The following is a 16971-nucleotide window of genomic DNA, read 5'->3' on the forward strand; positions in this document are numbered from 1 at the left end:
CGTACGCAAGTCACCAAGCTTACACGCGCCAGTCTCCATGCTCCACGGTCGCCGCCACCCATCGCCCACCACAACCAGTTGTCCAGCTCTGCGTCCCGCGGCGCCAGCTAGCCGCTAGCTCCATGCTCGGCGCGCCGCAACCCGCCAACCCCGCGCAGTCGCGCACAGCGCACAACTCTTGTCATCGTCCACCGGAGCTCGTTCGTTGGACCGCGCCTCGCTGTGACTTTGCCTCACGTAGCTGCCCCGAGCTCGACCGCGCCTCGACGGTCGCCACCTCCCTCGCTTGGCCCCCTCGGGCCTCGGCCTCTGGCGTCTGGCCAATGTCGAACCAATTGAAGGCTTCAAGCAATGAGACTGTCAGGCCATGTGTCTGTATGTGCACAACACAATGCACGTGATTGAGGAAGTGAGACAATGACAGTGAAAAACAGAGGATTAGAAATTTAGATGCGAGCCAGCAAGGAACAAAGGAAGTCGCCACCTTCCACTGCCATACCTTATTTTTTGTTTGTGCTCCGCCACTGCGGTGCACGGTCTACATTAGGATCTTATAGAGTAGTAGAGATAGAGGTATTTGTGGTGTCAATACATGTTGGAGGGCCTCTCCTGCCGAAGATGCTCAAAAAATAATTAAGTCATAAATGGTTTCCAAGTCTATTTTAGGTCTTTCGAAGCAATAACGGAGCTGACTTTCGTTTGAGTCCTTCGTTTGAGCGGTGTACATTAGAAGGTGACATGAAGAAGCTTCGACTTCTTTATCTGAGCATGCAACAACAAGATGTCAGATACGAAGGAGATAACTTGAAGGCTTGGTCAACACGTATGTAAAGGAAAAGACAATGGTGCCCCTAGAGGATTTTGTAGTTTGTATGTATAGGAACTTAGGATATGTTTATAATTTCATATGAAGTTGTATATTAGTCCGTCACTATAATTAGAGGTACAATGTCATGCGGACGAGCCTCTCTTTTTGGGAGGATCTGGATTGGTCTGCCTCCAAAGTTGTGATTTTCTTAAGTCTTACCTTCGTATCACTATTAAAGCTTTTGAAGGTATATCAGTAACTACTTGTAACTGAGGAAAGATGATAAAGGGAACATAGCACTAATGATTCCCCTTAGGCATTTCTATCTTATTGCCCGAAGGTCTTTGATTGTAATAATCTTCCTCCGTCAATTTATCCATCCATTGGATAGATTGAAGGAACAAAGTTCTATTATCTCTGATTGTGTTGCCCTGTTTTGGTCCTCTATCAATCAAAGCATGTGATCAACAACACCTACTACTTTTGGATGTGATTAGTCATCCTAGACAAAGCATGCCCTTGTGTGTCTTCATATATAATGTGATTATCTCTAAGAAATCAGTAAACATTGCTACTAGTATTTGTTTGCTCAATCGATGCGATAGTACCACCATAGAGAAACACAAAAGTCGGTACAAAATCTAGCGTTATGGGAATCTGATATATATCCAACATATGTATAGCCCACAAAAGTTTGGTCCTAATTATCCGGAGAAAACATATCAAGATCTTGAGTGCCTTTGAGATATCTTAGTATAGTCTTAGTGTATGTCTAATATCTTCTAATTGGGTTTGCACTGTGTCTAGCTGACAAAGTCACTATGAGTGCAATATTAGGTCTAGTGCAATTCGCAACACACATTAGTGGTCCAATGGTGCTAAGGAAAATAACTTCATGTCCCATTGATTCCTTATTATCACAATTTAGTCTAAATGGGTCAATCCCTTTCAAGGGATGTTACCAGGGTGAGGGGTTTTAAAGGGTGAGCTATCCTAGGAGCTATTTGCCATGAGGGCATCTACGTGGGTCCATGATATCATGGCACAAACCATAGAGATGAGTAAATAAGGGTGTTTTTTGAAAAAAAAATTATTGTTTCTATTAGTATGCAACATCCCACAATTCTAGCTCTAAAATGAATCAAACTATCGTGTAAGACTTTCTCTAGCAGAGCATGTATATAACCATACAAAATACTTTTTTTATACTATAAACTATACTGTTTATAGAGTTAAATTTGAAATAGTAGATGACATAAAAAGTCTGATAGAGATGGCCTAATCAAACTTTTTTTGTGCTATATCTCTCTGTATAAACGAATTACTAAAAACATAAAAAATCTCAATGAAATATATTTTATTATATTCTCTACAAATATATCAAATTTAAGTTATATCCTATGTTTAAAAGTTTTCAAAATACATCCAATATAAATAATTTAAAAATAATATAACTAGATGGATTAAAATTTAGTATATATAATAGAGTGTACGTATATTTGTTTACAAATTTTGATTTCACGACCCTAAACAGTAAACATCCCGTTCTTTAAAGAACACCCCTCCAGTCAGGCCGTCCCGCGCCGACGTCAACGGAGACGTGTCAACGGCGGCGGTGATAAGACCCATAACCTTCTAGATTTTTTTCCGCTGCCTCAATGGATCTCTGGGAGAGGGCCCGGGCCTTCGCCGGCGAGGCGGCGAAGCGGTCGCAGGAACTCTCCGCGGAGGCGGCCAAGCGCTCGTCGGCGCTGGTCTCGGAGACGGCGAAGAAGTCCAAGGAGATCTTCTCCGAAACCGCCTCCAAGTCGCGGGAGATCGCCGCTGAGGCCACCAAGCAGGCCGACCTCCTCGCCGGCCAGATCAAGCACCTCGCCTCCGACCTCCCTGTGCCTTCGATCCCGCCCATCCCCGCGATCCCGCCTATCCCCGCCGCTGCCTCGTCGGTGCCCGACGCGGCCGAGCTTGAGTGCTACGGCATCACCGACGACCTCCGCGAGTTCGTCAAGGGCATGACCATAAACACCTTCCGCGACTTCCCACTGCAAGGTGCGGTGTTTTCGTGGTTGGGTTTAGGGAATTCCAGGCTTGCAATCCTCTGATTGGACTTTTGGTTATGTAGATGAGCCTGAGGTGTCTGATGTGCCAACTGTGTCGAATGTGCGTCAGGATCTGAACGAGTGGCAGGCCAGACACGGCACACTTGTCCTCTCGGCAGTCAAGGTTTTCTCACCATCAAATATCTCCTTTCGCTGAACATCGTTTGATGCATTTGTTTGTGTCATTGTGGATTAGTCTGTGCTCCGGTTGATAGATTGGTGAATGGTGATGAATCCAAGTATGAAAGGGCACACAGTACAGTTTTGCAAATATGTTAAAGCATGCGTGCATTTACTATTGAGATGGCAAAGTTGTAGAAAGCTGAACTTATAGCTTTTGGACGTGCAGAGTGAAGGAACTGGACATGTCATTTGTGATAATAAAACATTTACGTTGGTAAAGTTGTAGAAAGCTGAGCTTATGGGCTTATAGCATTTGGACGTGCAGAGTGAAGGAACTGGACATGTCATTTGTGATAATAAAACAATTACGTTTTCATTTTTTCTCTTTAGATTAAGCAATGAAGATGAAGCATTGATGGATATATTAGCAAATGGAAAATGGTAATACGCAAAACTTGTACATTTAGATATGTTATACTTTTTGCATGTTTGTGGTGAACTGATCAAGGGACATAATGTTACCAAGAAATTGTAGCCATTCCAATTGTGGTTGTGTGTAGAATCTGCAGGGAGTTGTAATTTGGGCAGAGACTGGGTCAAGTAGCTATAGAAGTATGCTGTTCAAAATCATGGCAGTTACCATTTTGATACTGAATTGAGCTGACTCTTAGTTCAAATCTAATATGATCCTAATATGTCTGAAAGGATTTTTCTTTTAACCATGGCCATCCATAATCTCTTCACTTATGTTCTGCACTTGATTCCTATTAATATTCTTCCTGTGTATGTGTTGTTTTTTTTGTTTAACTTGCAGTGTGAGGGTGTGTTTGTTTCACTCCTATATTATATAAGTTGGATTATGATGTAAGGATATGTGGGTAAAATATCACATTGGGATCTCAAATAAGCTGAAATATGCTACACAAATAAGCTGAAATAAGCTAGCATTGGGTAGCTTATTTTAGCTTATTTATGATCCCAAAGTGGTATTTTACCCCTCTCACCCTTCCACCATAATCCAACTTATATAATCTATGTGGGAAACAAACATGGCCTGAAACTGTGAACCAGCAAATATCTCTATTTTGCGACCTATTTTATTTAACTTGCATTGCAGACAAGCAAAGATTTTATTTTCTATTAAATGTTTCTGTCTTTTGTTCAGGAAATATCAAAGTTCAGATATGAGCTATGCCCAAGATACATGAAAGAGCGCAAATTCTGGCGGGTATATTTTTTGCTAGTAAACAGCTATATAGCTCCGTAAGTGTTCTTCTCACCCCTTTTCTGCTCATGCTGCACACTCTTGGTTACTTTTTTTGGTTGTTTGTTTTGTCAATCCTGTTTGTGATGCACAATCTTTTACTAAAATGTTGATGGCTTTGTCATTTATTCTTCATGTCACACCTGTCAAATGAGTTTATATAATTTTATTTGAGATGGTGTAGTCATTACTTTTATTTGTGGCATTGTAGTACACTGATTTTATCCTTTAATTGCAATTATTGTTGATGACATAACCTACGATATGATGTCCTATATAGTTGTGCCTCCATGATAAATGAAATGAAGTTTACCTTGATATATTTATTATCACATTTGGTTTCTTAAAATTTCACATAAATAGTTGATTTGGAACATTTGTTTTACTGAGGTAAAACCTGGTGGTTTTTAAGGAAGCAAGTAGCAGTACAAAGTAGCATACACAATAGTGCTGGGGATTCCAGCTTACATGAAAACAGGAACCAAAAGGACTAACTGCATCACAAGACTAACATCTAGTTGATTTGGAATCACTGCTTATTATGTCATGATGTTAGTTTTCTTGCTTAATTTTGTGCATTTAATATGTTTGCTGACAGCTGACTTCAATATAATGCAAATAGGTTTGAGAAGAAATACTTCGAGGAGCTGAAAGTGAAAGCAGAGGAAGAGAAAAAGGATTCCCAGAAGGAAGCATCCCAAGCATCTACAACTGCAGAACCGAAAGACACAAAAGTGCCAAGCAAGACCTCTTCGACAAATCCAGAACATGACCTGGATGTATTTCTGCTGGGGGATCTGGGTAGCGATGATGAGGCTTCTGGTATGCTATTCTCATCCCTGGACCTCAGCCAGCCTATAAGTTTGTATCTCTTCTCCACTTCTTGTATATGACCTTTTTTTGTTCGATTGATTGTTTAAGTTGGTGGTGATGATGGGCTAGATGATGACTTTGATAAGATTGATGCGACCTCGGTAAGTACAGATGTTCTGTTAAGGAATTACTATATCCACTAGCTACAACCACGATTTAGCTGCATACAGCATTTAACAGAACAGTCATTCCATATAGAATGTGGAGCTGGAGTTTGATGTGTTGTTATAGCTATCAAAATGTAGCGTCGTTGTTATTCCGTTGAATCTGTACATGTTCTTTGTTATGCTATGGTACGCCTGGCTAAAAAGCTTTGACATGTTTAGAAGAAGCGAGGCAGCTGGTTTTCTCTGCTGTTATTTGATTTGTGCTGACAGCACTGCCTCTCACTTCTGCAGGGATTGGAAAGTGATGACGATGACAAAAAGGCAGCAACAGGGAAGGCAGAAGGTGTGTAGTAGTAGACTATGGTTTTGAGAGATGACGCCAATGATAGCGAACTTCAGGATTCCATGATGATATTGTATATTAGTTGATCGCATGCCGTATGTTCATTTGTTATCTCCCAATGAAGGAATGCTAAGCACTTGTTATTACAATTTTCGATTTTTTTTACTAAACTGAGACACCTATCTATGGATGGTGTTACTCTTTTCTTATTAGAAGTGTTCTGTGAACTGTCTCTACGAAATTGAACTCCGACTGCTCGAGACTGTAATTCACATGATGCACCCGTGTGTGAAGATAATAGATTTGGTATATGGTGCGATTTTTCAAGCCTGACGTACGTTTTTACACCTGATTACCTGAAATAATGGGGTCTCATTGGACCACGGTAAAATTTCTCGCCTGAGATTTGGCGAAATTCGGTAAAATTTACTATTTCTGGTACTGATCAGGAAATGGTTTTCAAACCTATTTCGTTCAATTTTGTATTTTTTTTTGAAATTTCTGTAAAATCAGAAAAATATGATAAAAATACATATCCAATATAGTTTCATTAAGAAGGGTTATGAACTGTTTTCAGCAAAATACAACCTACTCGAGACGCGAGCAGCTTGAGGGATAGCCAGATAGGCACATATGGGCTATGGCTGCCACGCTTCGGAGTTCGGACAGGCAGATTCGGCCTAAATGAAAGCGCTAAAAACAGCTACATTAAAGTTAACTAGCAACAGTAATATTAGGAGGAGGAGATGAAGCAACTTTGACAAAATCACTTATCATGGCAGTCAAGGGACCATCTCAACAATGTTACTCCTTGTTACAACCAAAATTAATCCAATTCTAGGATCAACTAAAGGCCAGCTTCCTCATAGACTTCCAAGGGTTCTAAGTAGTTCTTCCTTACTTAATCAAAGAAAGGGCTTTAAAATTCAGAACCATTAACAAACCCGGATCTAAGAATATTCATTATGTTAATCACTTTTGTTCACATCAATTATGGATCCCGCCTTAGGACTATGGTGGATCAGACGCCCTATATACATAGTTACGGCACTTTGAGCCCTGACTAATTTTTAGATACGCGTGCGCTTGACGTAGCCATGGCTGCCATTTAAGATCACGAGCAAGCGTCGCTGTACACTGCCACGGTGTTTGCCACCACAGCAAGAACAATCATGAACACTGCCAGGACCTTGTCTCTCTTCTTCGCTATGCCATGAGGATCCCTGGTAAATTAGACCGGAACAAACGAAGTAGCTTCAAACATCCAAAGCCATGATGGAGAAATTTGTGCTGCTCGATTTTAGTAATAAACAAAGTTACATATTACAGTCACCTTAGTGTGATCGCAGCAGGGAAAATGTAGGCGACGCAGACGGAAGCCGTGGCTCCGGTGAACTGGAAGGCGTCCCAGATATTTGGGATGAAATTGGCGGCGAGGAATATCACCACAAGGAGCGCCGCCGTCAGACCACCGAACCTTCGGTTGTCACAGGGCAGCGGCCGCGCCGAGGGGAAGAGGAGCCCGTCCATGTTGAGCCGCAGCGCCTGGAACACGATGGGGAAGACGAGCATGAGGTGGAGCACGTAGCTGACCCTGACGGCGTCGTTGAAGATCGAGCTGTAAGGGATGCCGAGGTCGGTGTCGAAGTTGGCGAGGACGTCGTCCAGCGTCGAGTCGCCGAAGAGGAGGAAGCCGAAGAAGCTGGTGGTGACGTACACGACCGAGCACAGCAGCAGCGACGTGCGCACTATAGGCGTGATCTGTGAAGAATCCTTGAGCTCCTTGTAGATGGGGAGAACTGCAATGAAAGGTTGGTAATCAATAATAAGCTGATGTAACAAATAAACAAACAGCTAGCAAATCAAAATTTGAGCAATGCAAACTCGAGCTAATTAATCTCAGCTCATCATATATGTACAGTAGATGTAGACCTTACCATTGTAGTGGCAAATGTAGGCGGTGACAAGAACTGGAGCCGCTGTGAAGAGCCTCCAGATGGACGGCCAGTCATGGACGTCGGCGAATAGCCGAGGCATTAGAATCTGCCCTCTCGCCAGCTTGAACATAGCGATCCCGGCAGTGATCACGACGAAAACAACGGCCAGAGCCACCGATAGAGCGGACGTGTATCGCAGTGAGTCTGAAATGAACACGAGGAATGGAAAAAAAACAAGCTATATGGTCATATCAGATTCATAACTAGTGATTGACACAGACAGACAACAAAATGTTCAGGCTAAGGCTATATATGCTCACCGACGCGCTTGACACATGCCAGCGGAGTGAACACACCGAGCGTTGCGATGGCGAGGATCGCGAAGCGTCCGTTCCACCGGTTTTCGCCGAACCATCCTTCAAGCACGCCGTGATGGTGCACGCCGCTGGAGGAGGTTCCAGATAGCACGTCACCTTGCATTGTGTAGAGAAGATCAGAAGATCCGAGTCGTCGTCGTTGACAGGTTCAGAAAAAAAAAGGAATGCTTGATCGAAGTGATAATCACAATCTACAAACGGACGATGCCGCCGCCTTACCAATGATGATCATGTAGACGACCAAGATGCCGACGTTGTTGACGACGACGCACAGCTGGAGCAACCCCCTGCCGAGCACCCCGAAGGCGTCGCCCATGGTCTTCCCGTAGGTCCTGACGCCCGCGGCGCGGTTGAACCTGACGAGGAGCTCGATGGAGGCGTCCGTGAGCAGCGCGGAGAGCGCGATCAGGGCGAGGCCCGGGACGAGGCCGAGCACCTTCATGGTGGCCGGGAGCGCCATGATGCCCGCGCCCACGATGGTGGTGGAGAGGTTGAACACCGCGCCGGAGAAGGACGCGCCGTGGAAGTCGTCGCCGGCATCGTCCGCCCCGGCCCCGCCGCCGCGCTGCTTCTCCGGGAGCAGGGGCTCCGCGCCGTGGTGGTCGCCGCCGCTCGAGATCGGCATCACCATCCTCGCCAAGGCGCCGCCGAAGCCCGGCTCGTTGCAGGGACGGTGAGGTCTGCGCGGACGGAATTCCAGCTTCCAGTTGCCGCCGGTCCCTCGTTGCACAGAAATGTGAAGGTCTTCACGCATGTATGGATTGGAGAGCTCCTCCGTTGTTATGACTTTGGATGGAGCGCGGCGAGGAAGAAGTGGGAGTGTGGAGACTGGAGAAGCTTTTGATCGGAGGAGACACGACGTCTTATAATTAGAGTGCCTCCCCATTTAGCAATATCGAAAGCATGGCCATGCGTGCCATGCCACGGTGCCACCCGACCCGACCCGTCAGCCGGATTGCCATGCCTCTTCCTCCCGCCCGCGCGCCGGGCAGCCGCAGACTAGCAGATTAGCAGTGGGCTGATGGGCTACGAGTAATGCCTCTACCAGGCTGAGCGTTTGATATGCTGTAAGTGGCCGTGTTTAGTAACGCGCTAAATCTGGAAATGGGCCTACGTAATATTATGGACTGACCATACTCAAACTTGGATCAGGGCCGGATGCCCGGATCGACGTTTTTCTTGGTTCAATATACTTTTTATCTTATTTACTGTAGTTACAATTTGTTAGCAATCCTTTATTTAAGCCTCCACTCATATTTAGGCCCTCACTCAATTTTTGGGTTGAATTTATAACAACCCAAATCATATTTTGGATAACTTAAGAAAAATCATTCCAAAATTTAATATTCATATGATAAGAATATTCTTACCTGTGAGATTATCCACCTAAGACAAATAAAAGATAATACTAACTCTAGATGGTTCAAACCTAGATTATAATTATTAATACTAGAAACCGAAAAGAGACATGAAGATTTCTAAGTTATTTAATTGAGTGAATAATCGATAAGCGCCTAATCATCGGTACAAATCTTACCCATCTACTCGCATTTTATCGCCGCCACGTTACACACCGATCTATGTGGGTGGTAAGGCTTGAGATGCTCGGGTGGAGGAATCCGGCCATGGTGCCGCCGTGCTGGGGTGGCCGCTGTCATGGCTGGGTGTCGTGGATGGGAAGGTGAACACGCTGTAGCCATAGATTCTCAGGTGTGCGGCTGAGATCAAATCGGGGGATTCCCTTTTAGTGAATAGATCCAAACCGTAGATCTATTAGCCAACGGATGCTATTAGATCTTGCTTCATAAAATCACGACCGTTGGATTATGATCGGATGGACATAGTTGAGTACCAATTCACAATTTAATCTGGCTCGTACCTCTTCGATCCAGTGGCCGCTACCGCATACCGGTTCAGGGAATTAGGGATATAATCTGGTCCGTTGAATCAGATCGGGCGGCTGGGATTTATCAACCCCTTCGACTGATATGTTTTGCTAAAGAGACCCTATGATCTGTACAAATCAACCTGCCGTCCAAGCGAAGTGAAAAGTAATTGCCGAACAGTCCTAAAATTTAAGCAAGCTACCCTGACTTTTCTAGATCTATAACCCGTCGTCCCTAGGAGCTGTTTATACACTAGAGTCCTCGGATTTAACTTTTCAAATTGCGTATGAGCCCCTAGTATTTATAAATCAGTCCCTGGAAGCCGTTTTCAAGACTAAAATTAATATAAATAACTCCTAAACTTAGAAAATCTATAACTTTCCCGTTTTAACCCGTTCAAGTCGCGTTAGTTTCGTATTAAAATTGTCTACACATTAAACTATATTATTTCATCATATTTTTAAATATAATTAAATGATAATTTAACTTGTGCTCATTAGTTTTACTTTTCTAATTAAAAGTTAATGTTTTTCATCCATAAAGTATTTTTGGTGCCTGGTAGTTGTCTCACAAAGCAGCACGTCATTGGTACAATTTCTGTTGGTTGGGCAAAACTTTGACCCAAGGTTTAGTGCATGATTGTGCAATTTGGACTGGAGTAGACCATTAGATGTGTACAAAGGGTCAGTGCTACACTGATATGCCAAACTTGAAGCATCAGACTTTTTGTCGTAGCATACTCGTCCTAGTCATAGGGTTGTTCAACAATCACCATATGAGATGTCTTGGATCCCTTGTCTTACTCTATTTTATGCTTTTGATGCTCATAGTCTTGCTTGTGCTATCCAATCATAATCACTCTCTGGGAATATTTATAAAACCTGGACGGTCACTAGCCATCATGGTTTGGTACAAATCATTTCCTCAAAATAATATTCAGAAATATCGTCCACCTATTGTCCCTTTGTTTGACAAACCAAACAAGTAGCTTGTGCAGTTGAACCTGTGTTGAGATTCAAGGTCTCAGGCCAAGGTAAAATTTAAGAAATGCTCTAGATATTAAAGGTTGCTGAACCAGACAATCCTTCTGCTAAAATTGGAGTAGATTAGTGCACTTAAAAACTAGCAAATTTATGGTGAGATATCCATGCTTAACTGCTTATGAATTACTGTTTCTGAAGCATGCACACATTTCATTTCCGATCAGGTGTTCAAAGTAGTTTACTCCCTCTAGGAACTTCGATTATGACCTGAGAGTTATATCATACCTCCTCCCCATCCTCTTTTTATCTGTTGGGCCTACAACTTTCGGCAACCTCCTTGATATCAGGATTACTGTGTATGATTTTTTGGCAGCTTTGCAATCTGCCCATCACCTAACTTTGTTCCTGTTACTAATCTTTACTTTTCTTATTTTATAGTATGAAGTTCCTAACGGGTTATTAAGCTATGCTTTCTGGAAGGATGCCAGTCTGTCATCAAGGCTGAGACATCCATGTCATGCTTCTCCTGCTAATGTCGATAGCACAGTCTGATGGAACAGAAAGTCAACACATCAGGTCTATTTGGTGACAGTTAGTTGAAATGTTGGAAGGGCTTTACAAATAACTAAATAGAAGAGACTATAAAGTGAACTTATCTTGCTTGGTCTGCTCTATTTGCACAGAGGAAACCAAGGCCTGGTTATTTGTGGAGCAATACTCCTCCTGTAACTCTTCTGCACGTGGTACCACTGTAGAGTTCAGATATTTGAGGTCTTTGCTAGAACAATACAGGTACCCTTTTTGTTTTAATTATCTTTATTGTGTTGTTTAGAGGGTTAGGCTTTGTAGAAGAACACTGCAGCAAGTTCTTCTTAGGAACAAGGTAATAAATTTAAATTTTGTTCCAGAAGAAAGACTTTTATATTTGCTTCAGCTTAATGGTTGTTTGATTTTTGTGGTTCTTAGTTTAATAATTTTGGTACAAATAAGCAAAAGTATGATAATGCTGTTAAATCTTATCTTCTACTCCATGCCCTTATGATTATTTTTCAGCTCTCTTATGATGATTCAATTTCACTATCAATGCTTGTTTGAAAAACATTTACATTTCTCTCTTTCAAGTTTTGCTGCTTTTGTGTGGATGTAGTCATGTTATCAGTAGCTACCACCAATGGCAGCCAAGGGAACTCCATGGAAACAGTCATGGCAACAATGGAGCGTCAAACAGCTCGCAGGACCCAGACTAATGTGACACAGATGATGGAATCTATTTTTGCCAGTGTCAGTCTTGCTAAAGATCTTTCTGCTAGGTGCAAAAGCAGAGCATTGCAAGTCACGGATGATGAGATACAAAGCACAGCACAAGACCTGGAGAATGTCTTGCAGAATATATATGATGATCTTTGCAGGATACCAGCTTCAGCATTTGGCAGTAGTGCTTACATGGATGTGCCTATTAAATCACAGCCAATGAGGGATTGCTGTAAGGCTGATATACCCATAAATGTAATGGGCAACAGACCTAGGACAAGGTCTCTCCGAGATAATGATACTCCGAGGCTGGTGGACTTTCTCAAGGGAATGTACCATGAATCGCATGAATTTAGTGGGCAGATGTTCAACACTCTCCTAGAGGTTACAGAATACATTGAGCCACTGTATGATGCGTTCATCTGTGCACTAACAAATGAGATAATGACTGATCCTGTGATGATTGAGAGTGGTGTGACATGTGACAGGAGAGCCATAGAGGAGTATATTGAGAGGTTTGCAGACAGTTCTGAACCTGTCTATTGTCCTGTCACAAAGATGACAATGCAAAGTAAGACAATGGTGAGCAATGCTTCCCTGAAGTGTGTAATTGAAGAATGGACAATGAGAAATGAGATCATGCGTGTCAGGATTGCTCGTACTGCCCTTTCCCTGTCAACTACAGACACAATGGTGCTTGAAGCTATACATGAGCTAAAGTTGCTGGCCAAGTTGAGGGTGAAGAACAGGGAGCTGATGCACAAGATCGGAGTCACCAAGTTCTTAGCACGGTTGTTGGACAACCACAATGACCAGATTCAGTTTGAAGCTCTCAAGCTTTTGTGCTTGTTAGCTCAAGATGAAGAAGGAAAGGTGAGTAGGAAATTTTCTTGCCTAAAGGAGTTCGTCGTCAATTTAAAACAGTTTATACTGACTGGTGACTGCTTAGCATCTTAGCCTTGTTCTTCAATTATGATAGTTTTCTGCATCACATACAGGATATCATCGGAAAAACTAAGGCCATTGCCAGGACAATAAAATTACTGTCAAGTAATTCTACTGATGAAAGGCATGCAGCCATCTCTTTCTTGCTGGAGCTTTCGGAGTCACAGTTACTGTTGGATAATATTGGATCAACACCTGGAAGCATTCTGATCCTCACTACAATGAAGCTTAACAGTTCAGATGATCCAATTGCTGCTGCAAGAGCTGGAGCAGTCCTTAAGAACCTGGAGAAGTGTCCGAAGAACATCAAGTACATGGCTGAAAGTGGCTACTTAGAACCTCTTCAGAGTCATCTAGTGGAAGGTGAGATGCGGAGTATTAGGAAAGCATATTTTGCAAGTATGATAGCAGTTGTCTTTACAAGTTTGGTTTTGTTTAATTCACCAAGTTTCTGACATTGTATAAATAAGTGGTACTCCCTCTGGTGGCCTATTAGTTGTCATTTTAGACAAGGTTCAAATTAAACCTTTAAATTTTTTTACTACAAATAACTATTTTGTTATTTAGTTTTGAAACTAATATTTACATTCATCGTTTCGTCTTAAAAAGTACTTTTATAAAAATATAAATGTATTGAGAGTTTATTTGTATTTTAACAAAAAAAATATTGATCAAAGTTATATTTTGGAGGCCGTGTCGTTGTCCAAAACGACAACTAATATAATATCGGAGAGAGTAATTGTGTAAACTGAAGCTACTAGAATACAACTGCACATGCCAAGTCTTGTATAGTTGTATTAACACTTCATCAGTAAAACATCTGAAAGCTTGCTTTGCATACTAGAACTAAGAGATTTTGCTAAGGGCGTCATATTCCTGTAGTAAATTGGTGTTTTAAACTGACTTGAAGGTTACAAAACAGGCTCAGAAGAGATACAGATGGAGATGGTCGGCTATCTATGTGAACTAGTCCAAGAGCAGGAGCTCACCATTGATATCAATAGAAGCACCTCGGAAATCCTCGTCAAGATGGTGCGTGGCTGCAACCCCATGGTCCGCAAGGCAGCGTTGAATGTCCTTGCCCAGCTTTCTTTGCACCGCCCCAACAACAAGATGCTTGTCGACACAGGCGCTGTCCCTGTCATGATTGAGGAACTGTTCATCAGAAAGGTCGATGACGAGCCTGTGAACTCCATGGCCAATGCCGCCACTGTCCTTGCTAACATTGTCGAGTCAGGCATTGACCCAGACACCACGGTGGTGAACAAGGAAGGCCATGTCCTCACCTCGAAGTACTCCATCTACAACTTTGTGCACATGCTCAAGTGCTTCATGCCGGACGACCTCAACCTCAGCGTCCTCCGCATCCTTCTAGCGCTCACCGCGCTCGCCAAGCCACTAGACACTGTGGTCTCGGTCATCAGGGAGAACTACCGCGGCCATTCTATCATCGAGCTCATGGGCTCACCAACGGAGGTGCTCAGCCTCGCCGCGACAAGGCTGCTCATCACCCTGTCTCCACACATTGGACACACCATCGTAGAGAGGCTCTGCAAGACACAAGGACAGCCACACAAGCTGGTCAAAAGCATCAGCCATGCTGGGCGCATCACAGAACGGCAAGCTACGTTGGCCACGCTCCTCGCGAAGCTACCTTACCGGAACACCTCCCTCAACATCGCGCTTGTGAAGGATGGTGCCGTGCCAGCCATGCTGAGGGCGATAAAAGAGGTGGAGAACGGCGCTGGTAGATCAAGCAGGCAGGCTGTGCCATACATGGAGGGTCTCGTTGGCACGCTCGTGCGGCTCACTGCGACTCTGTTCAGCCCAGAAGTGTTGAAGGCGGCCATGGACCACAATCTGGCCTCGGTGCTCACTGAGCTACTCGATGGAGCAGCCGGAAGCGACGAGGTGCAACGCCTTGCTGCAGTGGGGCTCGAGAACCTTAGTTACCTATCCATCAAACTGTCCCGGCCACCGCCCGATGAGCTGCAGTTCAAGAAGAAGAATACCCTACTGAAGCTCCTGAAGGACTCAAAGGCGCACAGCAACAAGAAGACCTCACTCCACCAGGTTTGCGTTTGCCCGGTGCACCGAGGAGTCTGTTCTCCAGCGGCGACATTCTGCCTCCTCGAGGCTGGCGCCTTGGAGGGCCTCTTGGGATGCCTCGAGAACGACAACATCCGGGTGGTGGAGGCTGCCCTCCGAGCGCTGTGCACTCTCCTCGACGAGAGGGTGGACGTGGAGAAGAGCGTAGCGGCCCTTGCTGAGCTCGACGTTGCTCGGCGCGTGCTTGCTGCGCTGAGGCAGCACCGGCAAAACGTGCTGTGGCAGAAGTGCTTCTGCGTGGTGGAGAAGCTCCTGGACCACGGCGACGACCGATGCGTGAGGGAGGTGACAGGCGATCGGATGCTGCCCACGGCGTTAGTGAGCGCCTTCCACAGAGGGGACGAGAGCACTAAGCAGACGGCCGAGAGCATCCTCCGGAGACTACACAAGATGCCTGATTACTCTGCAACCTATGTATCCATGGAGTTCTAGTCGTTGGAATCTAAACAGTATCGAAGTGTGTGCATACACTACTTTTTTTTACTTGCTTGTTTGAACAAAATTACAGAACGGATCATTTTTGTGCAGCACTATGATTTTCACAACCTGAATGTTTTAACAAGTGAATGGATATTGTGAAACTCCTATGTTGCTTACATTAAAAAGATAAGAGTTCTCAACCCTGTTTGTTGATTTAAGATCAATAGTATGTAGAGTCTCTCCCTGTCTGTTGAAATTTGCAGAGACTCACTTTTTGATTTCCCCGAGATAAATATTAGCTCTCATTTTTTCCCTGTCTGTTGACTTTAAAAAATGAAAAACTTTATCTTTTGGGTAATATTTATCGTCTATTTCCCAGTACAGGGCCGAGGATCGAAAATTAAATGGGCTCACAAGATCCATAAAGATAACATAGCAAGGCCCATCCCAATAATATCCTAGCTCCTTCCTCCTCAGCCTTGATATGTATCGCTACGACCGGGGCAAAACCCCTAGCCGCCAGGCGGCAGGGAGCGAATATCAAGGAGCTCCACTGTTTATGTATCGCTACGACCGGGGCAAAAACCCTAGCCGCCAGGCGGCAGGGAGCGAATATCAAGGAGCTCCACTGTTCATACGGTTTATATCCTGACCGCTGCAATCAATTTGAGTGATTTTGTTACTTGTTTCTATTCAATGCGCATTGCATGCGTGATTTTGTCTTTCCCTTGCTTGTCTTTGGACCACCGTATCGGCGTTGCTTTCTGTCACACCCAGATTTAAGAGATAAAGACGGGTGCGTCTCATATGTGCGCTAAATAAAAATACCATATATAATAACAAAATATATAGAGATAAATGTCACAAATATCATTATTACATAGCGGAAGTCTTACAAAAATAAATGAGAACAATAAATTGAACTAATTATTATTTCTTGGCGTCATCAAGCTGACTGGGAGACGCCACCTAGATCAACTCGTACTCCTCGTTGTAGGTCTCCTCTTGGACCACCTGTTCTTCTCCTGTGGAGGGTTTATATATCGCAAGAGTGAGCTCACAAAAGATCATAGCTCAACAAGTTGTGGGGGAACGAATGCGAAGCTCCAGAATAAAAAAAAGTATAGTAGATGGTACGGAATTAATGAAAAATGTACCAATGACGATGTTGGGACCATCATCAGTAGCTTCAACATTAATTTGGTTAACCCTAACAATGTTGTAACCACGGTTGCTGCCTGGAGTCTGTGTTTGCTTTCCCTGAGAATTACCACGAGCCGGTGTGTTGGGGTTCCTTATCGGACAAACATTAGCATAGTGACTAGCCAGGCCACACTTGAAACATGTGGTGCATGTAGCAGTGCCCTGGCCTGTAGGTCTCGCTAGGGTGCCACTGGGGGCAGCCTGACGAGTATGCGGAGTATGTGGTGCCGTCTATGGTGTCTG

General features: G+C 43.9%; 3 protein-coding genes across 5 annotated transcripts; 2 read left to right on the plus strand and 1 right to left on the minus strand.

Moving 5' to 3' along the window:
- Positions 1-2438: 2438 nt before the first annotated feature.
- On the plus strand, positions 2439-5924 carry LOC100272452 (uncharacterized). Its single transcript, NM_001294176.1, has 6 exons — positions 2439-2857; positions 2931-3031; positions 4196-4293; positions 4917-5116; positions 5216-5268; positions 5566-5924. The coding sequence occupies exons 1-6, from the start codon at positions 2467-2469 to the stop codon at positions 5623-5625; spliced, it is 903 nt and encodes a 300-aa protein (NP_001281105.1). The 5' UTR covers positions 2439-2466; the 3' UTR covers positions 5626-5924.
- A 440-nt stretch (positions 5925-6364) lies between these two features.
- LOC103654018 (amino acid transporter AVT6A) lies at positions 6365-8914 on the minus strand. The gene is made up of 5 exons (XM_008680843.4): positions 8151-8914; positions 7875-8027; positions 7555-7758; positions 6951-7416; positions 6365-6840 (listed from the first exon to the last, which is right to left on the minus strand). The coding sequence occupies exons 1-5, from the start codon at positions 8815-8817 to the stop codon at positions 6732-6734; spliced, it is 1599 nt and encodes a 532-aa protein (XP_008679065.3). The 5' UTR covers positions 8818-8914; the 3' UTR covers positions 6365-6731.
- Positions 8915-10723: 1809 nt separating this feature from the next.
- On the plus strand, positions 10724-15743 carry LOC103654019 (putative U-box domain-containing protein 42). Of its 3 annotated transcripts, none has more exons than XM_008680845.3 (6): positions 10724-10850; positions 11239-11376; positions 11484-11592; positions 11948-12924; positions 13050-13359; positions 13919-15686. In XM_008680845.3, the coding sequence occupies exons 4-6, from the start codon at positions 11950-11952 to the stop codon at positions 15535-15537; spliced, it is 2904 nt and encodes a 967-aa protein (XP_008679067.1). In that variant the 5' UTR covers positions 10724-10850; positions 11239-11376; positions 11484-11592; positions 11948-11949; the 3' UTR covers positions 15538-15686. The 3 variants fall into 3 exon arrangements, with proteins under 3 accessions (XP_008679067.1, XP_008679066.1, XP_020408275.1); XM_008680844.2 differs by having other exon boundaries at positions 10751-10850; positions 13907-15743; XM_020552686.1 differs by lacking the exons at positions 10724-10850; positions 11239-11376 and having other exon boundaries at positions 11415-11592; positions 13907-15743.
- The last annotated feature ends 1228 nt before the right edge of the window (positions 15744-16971 follow it).

Source organism: Zea mays, chromosome 4 (genome assembly GCF_902167145.1).
Source record: "Zea mays cultivar B73 chromosome 4, Zm-B73-REFERENCE-NAM-5.0, whole genome shotgun sequence".
Taxonomy (NCBI): domain Eukaryota; kingdom Viridiplantae; phylum Streptophyta; class Magnoliopsida; order Poales; family Poaceae; genus Zea; species Zea mays.